Source organism: Anticarsia gemmatalis, chromosome 1, assembly GCF_050436995.1.
Source record: "Anticarsia gemmatalis isolate Benzon Research Colony breed Stoneville strain chromosome 1, ilAntGemm2 primary, whole genome shotgun sequence".
In the NCBI taxonomy this organism is placed as follows: Eukaryota; Metazoa; Arthropoda; class Insecta; order Lepidoptera; family Erebidae; genus Anticarsia; species Anticarsia gemmatalis.
The window spans coordinates 5,692,408-5,710,010 of NC_134745.1; the positions used below are offsets into that span (position 1 = coordinate 5,692,408).

At 33.3% G+C, this 17,603-nt stretch overlaps 3 protein-coding genes across 4 annotated transcripts; all 3 read right to left on the reverse strand.

Moving 5' to 3' along the window:
- Positions 1-1,820: 1,820 nt before the first annotated feature.
- LOC142972467 (odorant receptor 46a-like) lies at positions 1,821-3,585 on the reverse strand. Its single transcript, XM_076113668.1, has 5 exons — positions 2,813-3,585; positions 2,635-2,734; positions 2,456-2,557; positions 2,211-2,366; positions 1,821-1,955 (listed from the first exon to the last, which is right to left on the reverse strand). The coding sequence occupies exons 1-5, from the start codon at positions 3,583-3,585 to the stop codon at positions 1,899-1,901; spliced, it is 1,188 nt and encodes a 395-aa protein (XP_075969783.1). The 3' UTR covers positions 1,821-1,898.
- A 1,294-nt stretch (positions 3,586-4,879) lies between these two features.
- Positions 4,880-7,016, reverse strand: LOC142972539 (odorant receptor 30a-like). The gene is made up of 5 exons (XM_076113787.1): positions 6,241-7,016; positions 5,728-5,827; positions 5,419-5,520; positions 5,023-5,178; positions 4,880-4,939 (listed from the first exon to the last, which is right to left on the reverse strand). Exons 1-5 carry the CDS (start codon positions 7,002-7,004, stop codon positions 4,880-4,882), a joined length of 1,182 nt encoding a protein of 393 aa, XP_075969902.1. The 5' UTR covers positions 7,005-7,016.
- Positions 7,017-14,195: 7,179 nt separating this feature from the next.
- LOC142972612 (odorant receptor 2a-like) lies at positions 14,196-16,604 on the reverse strand. 2 transcript variants are annotated; one of them, XM_076113916.1, is made up of 5 exons: positions 15,844-16,604; positions 15,650-15,749; positions 15,424-15,525; positions 14,418-14,573; positions 14,196-14,299 (listed from the first exon to the last, which is right to left on the reverse strand). In XM_076113916.1, exons 1-5 carry the CDS (start codon positions 16,602-16,604, stop codon positions 14,243-14,245), a joined length of 1,176 nt encoding a protein of 391 aa, XP_075970031.1. In that variant the 3' UTR covers positions 14,196-14,242. The 2 variants fall into 2 exon arrangements, with proteins under 2 accessions (XP_075970031.1, XP_075970093.1); XM_076113978.1 differs by lacking the exon at positions 15,424-15,525.
- Positions 16,605-17,603: the final 999 nt, after the last annotated feature.

The window sequence follows — 17,603 nt, forward strand, 5'->3', positions numbered from 1 at the left end:
ATATTACGTACGCACTTAACCATATAAAAGAGCTAACATTAATGGCCAAGCTCAATTGAGCGGAAAATGTACAGAACGTCTTCACAAAACCATACATATAACTATATTGTTTCATAATTCTGGCACACAATATACTAAATAATAACAAAGCTTACGTAATTTGTATCACAAACAAGCATAAATTCGAGTTCACGAACAATGTTTTTTCTTAATTAGCCACAGTACGTAGATTAATTTAGAAAGCGAGCTTAATGTGTGCAAGTTCGCTAGTCTAATTTGCTCGGGTTTAGAGCAAAGACGTGTTTCCATATAGAGAGTGAAGATTCCCGGGGAGTTATTTAACTAATTTTACATGCGGGGCAAGTTTTAACCCCACTACCATATGTTTGCGTTGCCGCTGTCGTGGGTACATCTCGTAGAGCGCGCGCCGACAACGCGACTCTGCAAGACAAACTGGTACGTACGCCCTTCGGAATTAGCTCGGCAAATTCAAACATCCAACTCCTCCACTTGTTCGGCTGACAACTAGCGACGATAGCTGTTGTCAGAATTTTGAAAGCCACCAAGTTAACGTACAGTCTTGATTACCCGCTACAGTTTCAAAGGATGAGCACGAACCTTTTAAAGAGATCTTGTCGTTCAAAGTGCATTTGAGATGTACTGTTTTGGAGTATTATATTGAAATGTCATAGATATTAAAGAAATCGACGTCAACGTCTTTAATAATTTGACGTCAATGACAGTGAAAAGTTTTTTTTTTAACTTTATATAATGTACCATTTGGCGTGCACTCAAAGAAAATACATAGTAATAATAAAGTCAAGGATTTATGATCCGACGAATCTCTTACAAAAGTAAACAGACAATGCGATAAATAATCCTAGAGTAATAAAATCCGAAATAAGAGAGAGCTCGGCAAAGAATAGTCGCAACAAGGAGCGTATTATTCAGTGTCACCGTCGGGACGTGTCCTGTAATATATGTTTTAATAAAAGGGTTTCAATTCTCACCCGAACATACATCACACGGAGATACCCGAAGTATCAATAATATCGAAAAAGATCTTCAATTTATTATTCATTGAAGTCGCTGGGCGGGGCGGGCCGCTCTATAAATCCAGGGATCGCCACTAAATCATCGTTTGCAGGCGGCGCGGCGGCGGAAGGACGTGTGCGGGCGCAATTTTTATCCATTTTTCATCGATGGAAACAAATGGATACATCGACAACGCGTTCATAATTACATATTTATTCAGTGCAGTACGAGCATCACCAATTGCTGATTACGATTGCAAGAGAACCACTGACCTCATTCGCGAATGGTATTATTGTCGTGGCGCACATTAACGTGCTCGGAGGGCTAAACAAAGAGGGCCAGGTAGAGCTGGGTTGGTGGCCTCTGAAAGAATCCATAAAAACTGTAATGGTACCCTCGTCACGTCCGGACATCTTATTTATCTAGTCACGAGCAAAATCATTGTTTCCTTTTTCGTTGTGTGTTGGGGCAAAAACACGCCTTATTACCGCCACCGGCTAACAGATGAACTGCTGAACGGGACCATTGTCCCCGTGCCTTGTGTGTGACGTTTGTTCCTCGCAGACACCGAGGAAAAAATCGCACTTCTCCGACGAGATGCGACTATTTATTCATGTGCTCTCTGTATTTATTTTGTTCCTTGTTGGCTTAAAATAAAAGCTATATCGAAGTTCTTAGTGTTTAAACAAAAAACGATGATTTATTGTGTTTTGTTTTTATTTCTCTTTGTCTATAACAGCGTTGTGAATAAATAAAAGAGTATTCATGACCTATTTCCTATTTCGTGCATTTTATTAAACTAACTTCTATTTGAAGGAAAAAGCAAAGATAGAGAAGCATAATCTAAGATAATTGTTCCATTTTTAACGAGACCTCATGTGACGAAGCAAAGTGAAAAAAGAATAAGCAGAGTTCATAATCTGAAACGAAACAATTGTTGAGAATTAATGTTACTTTCAAATATTAATAATCATACAATCATACATATGGTAAAAACACAAATGCCGAAACAAGTTTTGTTTACATACAAACAAATTTCAAATAAAATTGTTATACACTCAGAATGCGTAAAGCGATTGTTTTCCGAAATTGTAATTATTTTGACACGACAAAAACATCCTATGAAATAGTTTTGCGCAGAGTTTCAGACTAAAAGACATCGTTTTAATACTTACAGTAGTAAAAGTTTTTAGTGAAAGAAGGAACATTTGCCCGCCGGTGATTGTGAGCGGTCTCTTAGCTCGTTCGACTAATAGTCGCAAGTTGCTATTAAACCTACGACATCTTACTGTCCAATCGCAATCGTACACCGAAAAAGATATTTGACTACTCTGTAACAAACAAAAAATATTTTTAAGAAAATATTTTTCTTGTATTTGTTTAAATGTGAAGTTCAAATATATGGAATGTTTTTACTTGCCTTTTCAATAAGTTTAGATCCAAACCAGCAAGGAACCATTATTTGAAGAATCATTATAATCATATAAAGAAACAAGAATGTCAGAAAATGATACGTTGCAGGCTGAAACAGCACAATATCCGTTAGTTTAATGTTGATAAAAGTAAGGTACAACTACATATTTATAACCATTGCCTTACCAAAGTGAATCTGAACAAACAAACACATGTTTTGCAGGAACCTAAAGCAAATTGTATGAATAACGTTTCACTAAAAGCGTCTTGAATTAATTTGCAGAAACTGAAAGTAATATCCTTTTATTAGTATTCACACCACTTTTCAAGTAGACAATATAAAGTAACAAGTTAATTAACTTACTTGCAAATCGCATCATAGTGTTTAATACATTTATTTATTTCCAAAACCCCTTTCAAATCATTCTCTGCTTTTTCAATCGGGCCACGTATTTCATCAACACTCTTGCAGACGTCAGTGACTCTTCGCAACCTTTTATCTAAAATGTCCAACTGCGCAATAGCCAGAAACATAACACCCAAAAGGTAGCAATCGAATTGAACATTATACAACATGTGAGACGTGATACTTATGCCTTGATACACATATGCTGGATATACTACCATAGGCTTATACTCCTCTGGTATAAAAGAGTATCTGCATACAGGAAATTCCAAATCAACTCGAAGTATTATATGCATCACGAGCGGAGTAAGAACATTCATTCCATTAGCGATCACTGATGACCCAGCGGTGATCTTCCAATATAGTAACGTATCTTGCTTGCCAATTTCAATAATTTTCATTTCTTCCTCAGTATTAGCTTGAAATATTTCGCTCTCCAACATATCTAACATCTGCCTTATTTTATCACGCATAAAAATAAATGTCAGCACTTTAGACACAACTGCCAAATCCATAAAATAAAATATCGTTTCTTCGGCAAAAATATCCAATTGTTGAGGCAAAAAAAAGAAATTTATCGTGTATAACGAAATATTGATATAAACAAAAACAGTGACGAATAACAAGGAATAATAAACGTAAAATTTACTGGGATTTTTACTCGGCCAAACACCTAAGAATTTAAGAATTGTGAAATGTATTTTGAAACAATCTATTTGATGAAATTCCATTGTTAAAATATGTTCCAAATTTTATGATCAACGCGACACGGTATGCTTGAATGTTCTGATGACGTCTCTGAATTGTATTAAACTGCGCAGTTTTATATGCTTTGTCGCCATCGTGTCAAACGGATACCTTGTAATTAGTCGAATACATTCGTCCACTAAAGTTGAGATAATTAATAAGGAAGGTGATTAAAATGCAACGTATGTTCTGCTAGTCTTAAATTTTCTAATTCCACAGTAAATTCAGTTCAAAGTAAATTAACAACCTCTAGGAATTAATTCGCGGGTACGTTTCAAAGACGTATTTAAATATTTACATACGTTTGGAATATATGAATGTTCAAATGAATGTAGGTTAATTGCAGGTAGGATTTTAAATGAGATGCAATTAGTGAAGGTGTGGCTCGTCCAGCCACGAAATGATCCAGGAAATAATTCATTAACAAGCTGCTGGTTTTCGTGAAGTTAATTATGCTGAAAATGACTTACTCGGTCCTAATTGATTGCAGATGTTATGCGGTATTGAAAGTTTGAGATTGATATAAACTAATTATGTGCCAACTACCAAAAGTGTGGTTTGTCTGTGTTTAAGTCAATATCATTTGCATTCATCATAAATGTTATTAATCATCTTAAAAAATATCTATCGGGCTGTTTTAATTTACTTTCATGAACAATAAGATTTATCAGTTTATAAAAGTGCAATTCATTTTAAATGGAATTACTATTCTGAATTTTTAATAAGCCTACTGAAAATCCTACTAATTTATTTCAACTTATAACCTGTCAAGACTCGACGTTTATTCAAAATTCATATTTATGACTATCATTAATAAACTTCGACCTTTTTATTCAATTCTAAATAAAAACGTGCTGTGAATATATTTAATGGAGTTTAAATAAAAGGTTTATGTTAATAAAACAACATATTGCGTTTATTAATTTGATAAACTTGCTCTTAAAAGGGTAATTAATCATAAATTATTTCAATGCGAAATTCGTCTGAGACGTCAATCGAGTTAAGAATGTACTCCAATGGATTAAAAGTAAGTGCATTGATTTTTTAAGCTTGATGATTAACTATTACTTTTAATAAAACATTTTAAAACAGTCGCCATAGAGTGTATAAGAATTACTATTGAGACTCATTTGGAGTTTTAATTATAGTTAGAATTTTGTTTTTCTACGTCATGTGCATAAAGTGTTAAAGCTTTGGTATAAAGCATTTATGATTACATGTAAATATAATAAAACTATTGAAAAGGTGCAATTCTTGTTAGATAACGTATTGAATTATTTATTCTCGAGTTTGCATATGTTGCAGAAGTGTGAAAAACGAGTAAGCTGAGTTCATAATCTGAAAATAAAACAAAAAATGTATTCTAAATCTTTTAAGAGAATGTTTTAATTCTCAGTCTAGTAAAACAAGTGAGTACTTACAGAAGTAAAAGTGATAAGTGAAAGGCAGAACATTTTCCCGCCAGTTATGGACAGTGGCTTGTTAGCTCTTTCAACAAAGAGACGCAAATTGCTTTTAAACTGACGTGATCTCGAGGTCCAGTCACAGTTGTAAGTTGCGAAAGATAGGAGAGTACTCTGAAAGTGAATTAAAATATTTATCTCTGTAGTACTAAATAAGAAATATATCAAGTAGGGGAATTGGTATATTTTATGATGTTAAAGTAGACTGCGACTGACTTTATTCAAGACAATAAACTTTACAAGAATGAGAATAAGATACACCAATTTCAAAATACATTGACTTCACTAAAACAAATACTTTGTTTTGAATGAAAATTCAAGGCTAGCTTAAGGTAAAAAATATATAGAGCATACCTTATCCATAATTTTGGTTCCATACCAGCACGGGATTAATATTTGAATAACCATTACAAATATGTAAGTTGAAAGAAATACATAATACTGGACAGGAGCACCCTAAAGTAAAAAAAGGTACACATTACGACACTGTTAATAGAAATCTTAAATAAAGAATGTTTAACCCGCGGTTTCTGAGTACATTTAGCGGTAGTTTATCTATTCTAAAGCGTTTTTTTATATGAGTTTTGACACTATTGAATAGATAAACTACCGCTAACTGTACCTCAGAAACCCGGGGTAAGCAAAGTAACTGTTTCTACTTACCAAAGTGTATCTGAAAAGGCAAACACAAATGACACAAGATGCGAAGCCAAACTGAGCGAAAAGACACAAACTGAAGACATCTTGGATAAGATTGCAGAACCTGTTGATACATAAATAATAATAACGTAACCATGCAATAAAATCTAACCGTAATTAAACAGCGTACTTAACTTAAGATCTAACCTCCCTCATTACAGGATATGTGTTAAAAGTGGTAAGGGTAAAAGTAATACAGTATTATGAAGACTTGACGGTGAAGGAAAACATCGTGAGGAAACCTTGCATGCCTAAAATTGGTCTAATACATTTATTGAGGGCATGGAAAGTCCCCAAGCCGCACTTGGCCAGCGTGGTGGACTAAAAGCCTAAAACCCTCCCTCATTACGGGAGGAGACCCTTGCCGAGCAGTGGGACAGTAATGGGTAAAATTTATTATTATGAAGAAGATTTGGATTAAATCTAAATATTGGAAAATTCCTTTTCATCAGAACAATACTGCTGAAAATAACTTACTTGTCTACTTCTCCATAATGTACAATACACTGATTTATTTTCCTTATTGCTTCTGCACTATTATCAAAGCTTCCTTTGGACGTTTCACCTGCTTCAGATACATCAGTAACTCTTCTCAATTTAACATCAAGGATATCTAACTGTGCTATGACGTAATTCATCAAACCTAGTATAAACGTGTCAACATACACATTGTAGAGCATTATGAAATGAATTCCTAAACCTTGATAGATGAATAGGGGATAAATATAGGCATCTCTGAACTCATCAGAGAGGAACAGATAGCTGCTTACTGGTAGAAACAGTTCAGCTGAAGTAATAAAGTGAAATAGTAAAGGAGATGATACGTGGGAAATATTCGAGGTATACGAAGCCGTTGCAACAATCTTCCAGTATTTTACGTTGAAATTTTTCGCTTCTTTGACTATGGCTATACCTTCTTCATCATCAGGCTGAAATATATCACTCTCCAACATTTTAAATAACTCAATGATTTTATCGTGCATAAATAAGAAAGTCAGAATTTTAGACAACACAGAGAGTTCTGTAAAATACAATAGAAGTTCTTCAATAAAAATGTCCAGCTTCCTCGGCAAGAAGTAAAAATTTATAGTGCTTAAACCATCGTAGATAAACACAAAGAACGTTAGAAACAATTTGGAGTAATAGTTGTAGTAACGGTTTGGATTGTGACCGGGCCAAATGCCAAGATAATACCAAATCTTCATGTTTATTTTGAAACAATCTCCTTGATGCAATTCCATTAGGTAGATTGTTTTATTTCAAGCGGGTAAAAAGGAAAATATGAGAGTGTTTCTACGTGTCTGTTCTGTGAATCTGATAGGTGCAACATTTGAAAGGACTCGGGCTTACAAACTTGCAAAACAGTTGAATGGAATGGAGTGTTGTATGAATACTTTTATTTTAAATACATATTATTCAGTCTTTGGTAATTTTTCTTTGCATAGAAAAGTACCGCTGAATTCATTTGAGAATTTCTTTTTCAATTCATTAAAACTACCATAGATATTGGTGTATTTATTTTTGGTCATGGATCTACTTATTTTAAGTGAAAACAACAAGTATTAAAATACTTAATAGTTCCTCACGAAGAAAAATTACGTCACTGACTATTTTGAACATAACATAATTTTAACATTTGCTATCTTAATAGAAAAAAACGACTCCAATCTTTTTTGCTCTTCGTACAAACATGGCTTCTTATTAGCACTCTTTTGTAGAAAAAATGCATTTTTTTTCTAATTACAAGGTGTAACAGACAATTGATAAGCCAGCTATTCTTCAAAGTGAATGTAAAATATTCTCAGGCATTTTTCAAAGCTAAAGACAATAAGTGCCTAGTACTTACTTTATTTAAACAGGGGCCGTTGGGAAAGGATGTGGGTTAATTGCGGGTTCCGTACTTTTTTAAATGAGATGCAATTAGCGAAGGTGACGTTCGTCCATCCGAACGGATCCAGAAATCCGTTCTAATTAACAGAGTTGGAAGAAATTCTAAAAAATAATTTAAAAAGGTTACCCTTTGTTGTTTTAGTACTTACTGGGTAAAGGGTTTATCGATTTAGCGAAGTTTCATAAAACTTTTTGCTGAACTTGAATGTAGAAAGAATAAAAGAAGCTTTTAGCGTTAATAATACGATTATGGAAATTATTGTAGGTACGGCAAAAAGGATTTCGAAATTATGCTACGAAGGGATATTTAATGTGGGGAATGAATTCATGTACTTTTACATATTTAATTTAGCCTATTAGGGGTTATTATTGCATATTTCGTGTGCATCATGAATGTTTTAATTAAATCTGTGGTACCGCTTTATATTAAAATTTGTAGTAGGAACATTTATGGTTCCGGTTTAGGAACGTAGCGCTACGTATCTAATAGGCGATTGCTACGATCTCGCGTAGCTTCGTAGGCGTTAGCAGCTACTACGATAGAGTATTAGTAAAATTTCGTACTTTAAGTTGTATTTTGTTATTTACGAAACCGTACTTATTACGTGTAGTAGATGTCTTAAATATTTTTTTACATACTATTGTAATTTTTCATAGGGCGAGCGAAATATGTGACCCGCTTAAAAAACATTAACATTACATCTACGCAATAGAGGGCAATTCTAGCCAAGATTGATCATATATTTTTTTACTTAGTTGCGTGATACCAATGCATATAAATTGCGCTTATACTATTATAAGTGCAATTAATGAATTATTGTAAGAATATACAATCAAGAGCAAAAATATGTATGCAGCGTCAACAACCTTGGGCTGGCTGTCACCCCAAACATGTCAAAAAACCACATTAAAATTTTAAACAAGAGATTTTTTTTACTTCAGTATTTTGTATTGTTCTTGATTTCGCTCCCTGACAGTCTAAGCATCCGTCTCTTCGCAATCAATCGCCTCCGGCCACCCGCCTCACATGTAAATATTTATTCCTAAATTGAATACGGCACTCCCTAGTTCTCTTCTGTTTTATCGACGATGTTTACCTACAATTGTCAGGCTACCTTTAAATTTTCAGTGCAAGAATATTTTTGAAGTAAATATTAACTTTTTTGGGTATTTTTTGAAAGGCTTGGTTTTTGTAATATTGTGTTTTCGAAAACAACGTTTCCTTGAGCATAAAGCCAACCTCAACCTGAACCTAATTGCATAAATGTAAAAGCATTCATTCTTCTAACCGAAAAATTAAAACCATTGAATACGAAAAACTCATGGAAAATTCGAAATTATTTTGTTATGATGTCATTAATAATTTTCCGTCATAATAGAAAGTTGTTGGTGAAAACTGTTGTCCTGTTAGCGGAGCTAAAAGTTCCAGTGTTATGTTTTCACGTGTGACAGACTTCGGCCTCAACAGGTAACTTTCACAACGAACATTTGTTACCAACTCGAATATTTCAGTGATGCTCAGTTTTTGTACCCTTTTCGCTAAGTTGATTAAATATTTTGGTAGAAGTATTTAGATTAATATAGTTAGTTATTGTATGGGCGGTTGATCTAAAAATAATATTTCATTACTGACATATTCTTTTCGTCGTGTATTTTCTATACACAAACTTTTAAATATGATATTCATAATCAAATTTTTATACAGACATTTGCCTACTCTGGGCATATTTGACTACTTATTTAACGGGGCACCTCTCTCGAAAGCTCGCTAAAGAGCCAAACCAAACTTACATTTATTTTTATACTCACTGATATGAGATTGAACACATTGTACTACTATATGCCAGTTAGTTCCCACATTTTTCTAGAAAATTCTAAATAAGCCAACGCATTGCCTCGAAGCAGACGTTTACAGGTAACATCAACTGATTGTGCTTGGTGTTATTTTTATTCAAGAGATATAGTACGCCTCGGGGCGTTCGTTACGCGTGCATCTCTCCCGAAGGCTTTACTCTCTATAAGCCTCTATTGTTTCACTTGAGAACGGCTGAAGTGTGAAGTACGTTTGCAATTGCGTTTTATGCAGCGCCTGATGTGAGTGACGGGTGAAGACTGTAGCGACCTTTTATATTAAACTAGCGTTTGTTGGGGTCTATGTATTTCTGAGGAAATAAACATATGTAATTTTAGGGCAATATTCTATGGCTACGGCAATTTTTTAAATCTTTGAGTTCTGCTTATTCATGATAAGTAAAGGAAACGATAAGAAAGAGTTATTTTGATATTTCAAAATAAGCATAGACTTATCGTAAGTGGACTTTTGATTTTTCTGTAAACTATTAATATCACCCTAACCAAATACATTATTTAAGAAAATCATCGTTTTTGCATATCAATGCAAACTAAACTATATTTATTTACCCCTCAATCATCTCGTATCCAAATAAACTAGCTATTTTTAACTGTCCCTCTATACATTGAAATAAGATTTTCAATGTGGGTAAATAAAACGTCCGCTTTCCTCTTGCCTTCCTAATACTATAACAACTTCCGACCAAATATAATAAACCCCTAATATATTGCTCTGTGAGGAAAAAGCTTGAGTTATATTCATATACTTGGATAAATCTTGTAATCCCCTAAAAGAGGACACAGATGTTTACACATACTTCATTGAAACCTTTGATATTAGAGTAGAAAAACGAAGTCTAGTATCAAACATGCCATTGCAACCTATAAATTGGTCGATTATAGGTTAAACATAGTGACATTCGTGACTGACGGCATACGAACAAAAATGTTACATTTTAAACGCAACTATTAATATTTTTAACCCAAAACATACATTAAAAGCTGCATTGAATCATTTACTAATCAATCTCCTAAAAGCAAAATTTGTCTGAAATACCTTTAGCTATAAATCGTTGAAGATCCATTAATACATTCAACCAAGTTTAATCGTCTAAATTTTAAATATTAATTCTCGTTTTCCGACTGAATTTCGAAAGTAGCCACGTAGAACGGATAATTTGAATTTTTAAACAGTGAGTGATTAATCTGTGGCCCGACAGGGAATCTCTCTGTAATGTTTAAATTATACTTGAAAGCCGCCATTCGACTTGTGATTTTCCGGCTTAATTGGGTACACTATTTTTGTTCCGGCTTTATTTTATGCCAGTAACGTAATTAAAAAGAATTGACTGGTGACCTAAAAACTATTGTATATTTTGTTAATGCTTCAGCGATGGCAATTGGAGAATTTAAAAACAGAATTTTCAGTTTGTTATATTTATACTTTTACTGTTTGCGCTTTATTCAGCCAAATAAATACTGTTTAATTCAAATGTTTGGTTTGGAATTCACAAATTCACCGAATTCAATTATGTTGTGTGTGCACTAACGAAGTTTGACATTGTGTAATTATACAAAGTGATTCAAATGTTGCTGCCGTTGTGTTTTGATATCATTAGCATCGATAAATTACGAACTCTTATTGGTGGTTTGTTTTCCTATTCAACATCTTATTTTGCTGATATCAGCAAACTTGAAGTATACAAATAAAATGGCTTGCTATTTATAAAGTACTGAATTAATTTGTATTTTAGGAGTTAGCAAGTTTAGTTACGCTAGATATGTAACAATGCTATCGACTGCTTTTTTTTAAATATGATGCAATCAACTTCCATCAAACTTTTAGAGAAAACTTAGATAGCAAATTGCGGTCCTGTTCATTGTCATCATAGAATCGTCGAATGGCAGTTACCTGTATATACAAACTCTACCACGGTTTTATTTTAATTAAAAATATTTTTTTAGAAAGGATAAGACAAAATTTTATACAAGAAACTTTCCAAAGCTGCAGCAGACTTAATTTTCCTTAAAATATGTACAAAATGTCGGTAAACAAGCGTCACACGTTCATAATTTTTCGTCGAGCTCCTTGCAGCATGTTCCTGTTTATTCCACAAGGCGTTTACTCCTGAAGGTGTTTAAGTTTCCTTGCAGAAAACTTGTTTCCGGGGCACGCACGCTCTGTAATGACCAAGCTCATTAGCACTAACTGTAGTGCCCTTGTCTAGCCGACACAATATACATAGTGTGTTAAAACGTGGCCGAACATTTTTGCAAGCAAGTTTACTTTGATGATACGAATCTTTTGACGTGCAGTGTTTTGAAGTGCCGAGCAAGAATGGTGAATACGGGAGTGTTAATAATTATAAATTGGTTTCAAAATAACCCTACTATTAAAAATATTACGAGTGGGTTTTGATTATGAGGTGAAGAATCGCAGTGAACGAATTGAAATTTTAGGTACTCATGAATTAAGATTTAAGTGGCAGAAAGTTGGAATAATACTACAACTTAGTTTCTTATTAATGTAACTGATATTATTACTTTTGTTTTTTTTATCAGTGATTATAAGATCGCTCATGTTGTAAATGAAACAAAGTCATACCTTACTTTTCAATTTAGTAGACATACAAACGTTATGCATAATTATTATTATTATTTTTTGTTACCCCATTACTGTCCCACTGGCAAGGGGACAAATTTTAGACATGCAAGGTTTCCTCACAATGGCATAATTATATTAAAATAAAAAATAAATCCACCAAAAACTCGGAAGTATTAAACGATTTAACAGGAACTGTTAGTTTTTCTCAGTGTATGGTTGAAGGGGTGTAATGAGCCGAGCCATTAGCGCTGCAGCTCGTGACGACGTGCCAACTGCATGATAACTATGTTAATACACAAACTTTACACATTGTTGTCAGTCTGTATTGTTCCCTGTATGGCGCACTTGCCAACAGCTTTTGGATAGTAAATGATATTCAACATAAAGGAATGCAAAAAAATAACGCCGGTGTTTTTATATTTTTGTTTTTGTTTTTTTTTATTAAATATTATTAACGTTCATCATTTATGATTTTCGTGTACTTTACAAGTAACTGGATTAGCCTAAGGCAAACCAAAGATTTTACTATAAGCCAAGATTCCTTAGCCTTATTTATGTAATAGAAGAAAACTATAATATTGGAAGTGTAACCAATTCTATAAGTTACTACTTTCCATTGCCTACTTTCTTCACTCGTGTGGAAATCACAAGACAGCATATTATTATATTATTATCTGGACTAACTATTCACAGTGTCAAAACATTTCTGTATAATAATTTAAGTGAAATTAAGCCACGTAATAATATTGTTTCATAAATTCTCCCCATCTTTTCTTTATGTCCACGTTTATTAAATTTTAATTAACTCAAGTTAATTTAAATTAAATCCTCACTTTTGACTTGTCCATCATGAAATTGCGAGCAATGAAATATGAAATTATACTTTTATTCAACTTCTCAAACTGTCGTTAAAATTAATACTTATTATGACCCGTAAAGCGTTTTATTAACAAAAAAGAGAATTAAAGCCATGGTCCAATTAAAGCGCAAATTATTTTATGTAGCTATAATAAATTAATTGGCTCCAATGGTCACCAAAATCATGAAGAGGAAGTAAGTAAAAGTTTTAATTGAAATATTAAATAATAATAATAAAGATTTTTTTTTTATTATTGACAGCCTGCAATATATTGGCCAGGGTGGTGGATTCAAGACCTAACCCTATCCTTATTACGGGAGGAGACCCTTGCTCAGCAGTGGGACATTAATGGGTTAAATTCATTTATTTATTGACAGGATTTTTTGGAGATTATATAAAAAATCTATCAACTTGACAAAATGGTTTTATTTTCAGTTTTTTGTTTTACCAAAGGTTTTAGCCAACTGACGTCACTTTGCATTGTTGCAATTTATCTTTGTTTACGGATGGAATATTTTTGCATACACACAGATAAAGCTTGTCATAATTTTCACTTTAAGCCGGTGTAGGAATTTATTTTAACTGTAAAAATATACTACAAATAGTTTTGTTTGCTAAGGTTTACTTACAGTCAACTTGGGTAACTTCGAATCATTTGAGTCAAGATTCATTTTAGTTTTTCAAACTTTTATCAATTGTGTTGGTTTCATATGAAAAAATAGTCGAATCTAGTTCAAATTCCCACGTTCAATGTTACCGAAATGATTTAAAGTTATCCAAGTTGACTGTATAACATGTTCAAATTTGTCTATGCGTACAAGTTAAGCGTACTGCCATTTATCTAAATCCTATATTCATCTTTATAGGTTAACGTGACTAGAATTACAATCATATTAGTTATTTTAATCGACGACAATTTGAAGTTTCCTTGCTAATTGCTCTTAGTCGCAGGTGGCGCCACCTATTAGCGATACGTGAAATCTTACTCGTCGATCGCGTATTAGTAACGACTTCTTGATTGCAGACGTTCGATGTATGTGCGAAATTAATCTTACGGATACTTAATTACATCATTTGAAAATTGTTGTTCAAATATAACTCTTATTTATGTAGTAAATAGGTTTCTTAATTGATTGTGACCGATTTTTGGACACTGCAAAATAAATAAAATATCAGTTTATTTAACAAGCAAATATTTTATTGAAAGGCGTGAGAAGTTTATTGGTGGTGATAAATGGCTTGAAAATCGTAAAAGTTACGTGTGATAATCATACTTATTCCTCTTGAAAGTTTCTTATAAGCGTGAAGAAAGAGTATGCGCTCTTCATTATCTGGAAAACGAAAAAGAATGTTATGTAAATCTACATAAATTCTTAAATCTTTACGCTACTAGTTTTTAAGTTCAGTAAAAAAAGTTTTAAGTTCAGAAAAATAAAAACCAAAACTTACTGAAGTAAACGTGAGTAGTGAAAGAGGAAACATATTCAGTCCAGTTATCATTATAGGAGTCTTAGTTCTTTCCATAAAAATCTTCAAGCTTTGTTTAAAAGGTTCTGATCTTGATATCCACTCAGTACTATATGCTGCTAATACTAATTCTTCACTCTGAAATGTAAATTTATTCATTTATTCATAAATTATAAACCTAAAGAGTTTGTTTGCTTGTTTGTGTGTTTGTTTGAACGCGCTAATCTCAGAACTACTGGTCCGATTTGAAAAAATATTTCAGTCATTTATCGAGGAAGGCTATAGGCTATCATCAGGCTACGACCAATAGGAGCAGAGTACTAGTGAAAAATGCTACAAAAACGGGGAAAATTCTGACCCATTCTCTTATGTAATGCAAGCGAAATGCGCGAGTCAGTTAGTGTAAATCTAAATGTGGACCGTTTTGTTAGAGTGGCTGGTTATACGTCTAAAGTAATGAATGATATAATTTAATTGGGTTACTCTGTTCAGCTGGAAATAAAACTATGCCCGTGGGGTAGGACGGAGAGTCAAACAAATTACTGTGACTAAAATAGGAACTTACTATTCGTGAATTTTACTATTTATGTAGAACATTCCTAGATGGGACAATATTGTACAGTCAACTGTACAGGTTAATATTATTTTATATACATAATTAGCATCGCACTGCGTGTCAGCACTTTTATATTTTGAAACCCGCACAGCGTGTCAGCATTATTATAGGCAGTGACAACTCCCTACCAATATGTTTATCGAGAAGAATATGTAAGTTTTTGGAAGCAATTTTATTCTTATAATGTTACCTTTAAAGTACTCTTTCCATAGATGAGTAGCGACTTTATGGTGTTTCAGCTGAATGATTAGTGATTTTAGTGTTTGAGTGATTAAAATTACAACTGAGATACTGGTTTGACCGCTAATAATATCGCATTGCTAGTGGCCATCAAAGAAAATGCTTAGTTATATCAAATAGTTATGTAGATACCTCATAAGTCAAATGTGTTCCTAAAAATCCTGGCATAAATATTTGCATAGTCATTGCGAAAAAATACATCACCATAAACACTAGCGTTTCTGTTGATGACGGCTGAAATGTCATTCATTTATTAATAAAACGTACATCAATCTTAAACCTAATTATTAGAATTAAAATCATAAATAAAAAAATATTCATATTATTTATGTTTTATCAAATTATAAATATGTCTTACCATAAGTAGTCCACACATAACTACACATATTATAATAGTTGTTACGCTGAATTGAAAAAATATGGTAACACTTAAAATTTCTTGAATTATTTTGTTATATCTAAAACAAAAAGCCGTATTTAATTATTATCGACTGTAGTTTTTTTATATTGTAGGAAAATATTTAAATATACTAACTTCTTAACTATACTTACTTCAATATGCTGTCGTAGTGTCTCAAATAACTATTAAGCTTTGCAATTGCAATTTGATCTTGCAACTCTTTCGGAAGTTCTTTTTCTTGTTCAGACATAGAAAACGTTTTCAGATTGACGTTAAGGATTCTCATCTGAGCTATCGACACAATTAACAGTCCCGCTATGAACGAATCTATGAAGACGTTATACATCATGTGGCCATACATGCCGAAAGACTGGTATATAAACCAGAAAAAGTAATAGGACCGGCGGTTTTCATCGCTCAAAAAGTAATATTTGCATACAGGGAGCTCCGACTCAGTGCCTCTTATCAGATTCAAGAATATCGGAACGAATACTTGACTGGAATATGCGACGTTTGACATAACAGCGTACGATTTCCATCCTAACTTAAAGTTCTTGTGGACTTTGCTCAAAAAACCATCTTTGCTGTAATAGTCACCTACAAATTCGTCGCTATCAATAATATCAAATGCTTCGAAAATTTTCCCACGCAGTAACAAAATCGTCAAAATTTTGGTTGCAACAGTTATCTCCGTAAAAGAAAATATTACTTCGCGCAGGATTAATTCGATTGTTCGAGGCGTATATATCAAATTTAACGTCAATAGCAGGTTGTAAATGATAAATGTTACAAAAAGATACGACATAGAATAATATTTATAGCGCTTCCATGGGGTGTCGCCACTCCATATTCCGAAAATTTTCCAAACTTTCATATTGTACTCGAAAAGACTTTTTGACTGATCAGACGGCATGATTTTACAGAAAATATAGATTACAATGCGAATTCCTTTGAAGTCGATGCAAAAAGTTAACTTTTCCTAAATGAAAAATACTTAGATATTGCAAAGACCTATCATTATGTATTTAACGCTTATTACCCGTTTCATAAAAACCTTTTCTATTCTATCATGTATGAAGTAATTACACACCTTTATTCAACGGAAAATGTTCGTAACATTATTAGTAATATTACGTTGTTAAGGTTCGTGTACACTTAAATAATGTTTTACTAGTAATACTTGCTCGAGATCGTTGCTAAGACCGTAGGCAATACTTTATTCTACAGTTATTGTCAGTGGGAGAGCTTGAAATTAATATTTCAATCAAGTATACGTCGGTGAATTCCGCACCAGTGAAACCAACCAGCTGACAGAGATCTCTCTGGTGAGAGCTAATTGTACGTAAGTGTCGAAGCAGAGGGGGGTCATAGTAAACTAGAAGTCCTTATTTCAGTATTATATCCAGGATTCTGGGAGAGGAGTAGATTAAAACAATGGACGTGTTTGCAATTTGGAAAGCGGTGCAACCCTTCGGGTGCGTTTTAATTGCAGGGGTTGTTCGGCGGGGGACGCCGTTGGCACGAAAATCTTCAGCGTTTAATTCTTGGAAGGCTCGGATACCGCACACGGCTCATTTAATGCATACTGATATTATAACTTTTGATAGGCTCCCCGGCTTGATGAGTATCAATTCCGCCACCGGCGACGTTCATTTGAATTAATCGCGTTTTATGGGATAGTCAGACCGGCACTGTAGCACAATTCATTTTACTATCTATAAAACGAGTTACTCGTGTCAAAAGAAGATTATTCACGCTTTAAAAAATATACAAACACTTTATATCTTTATGGTTTCCTTACATACTTACACTTAAGTCATACCTAAATTTTAATATCATCGGGAATTGGATATAGCAAGTTTCCTATAAAGTAGTTCATAATGTTATAAAAAACGAACATCATGATAATGAC

What these genes read in the sequence shown, in the direction of transcription:
- LOC142972467 (XM_076113668.1), bottom strand. Translation starts at nt 3,585, where the DNA reads ATGGAATTTCATCAAATAGATTGTTTCAAAATACATTTCACAATTCTT. An exon ending in CACTATGATGCGATTTGCAA is followed by an intron (nt 2,735 to 2,812) that starts GTAAGTTAATTA and finishes TATTACTTTCAG; the next exon opens with TTTCTGCAAATTAATTCAAG. An exon ending in GATCTAAACTTATTGAAAAG is followed by an intron (nt 2,367 to 2,455) that starts GCAAGTAAAAAC and finishes TGTTTGTTACAG; the next exon opens with AGTAGTCAAATATCTTTTTC.
- LOC142972612 (XM_076113916.1), bottom strand. Translation starts at nt 16,604, where the DNA reads ATGCCGTCTGATCAGTCAAAAAGTCTTTTCGAGTACAATATGAAAGTT. An exon ending in TTATGTGTGGACTACTTATG is followed by an intron (nt 15,526 to 15,649) that starts GTAAGACATATT and finishes ATGACATTTCAG; the next exon opens with CCGTCATCAACAGAAACGCT. An exon ending in GAACACATTTGACTTATGAG is followed by an intron (nt 14,574 to 15,423) that starts GTATCTACATAA and finishes TTTACATTTCAG; the next exon opens with AGTGAAGAATTAGTATTAGC.
- LOC142972539 (XM_076113787.1), bottom strand. Translation starts at nt 7,004, where the DNA reads ATGGAATTGCATCAAGGAGATTGTTTCAAAATAAACATGAAGATTTGG. An exon ending in GCCTTTTCAGATACACTTTG is followed by an intron (nt 5,521 to 5,727) that starts GTAAGTAGAAAC and finishes TTTTTACTTTAG; the next exon opens with GGTGCTCCTGTCCAGTATTA. An exon ending in CACTTATCACTTTTACTTCT is followed by an intron (nt 4,940 to 5,022) that starts GTAAGTACTCAC and finishes TTTTATTTTCAG; the next exon opens with ATTATGAACTCAGCTTACTC.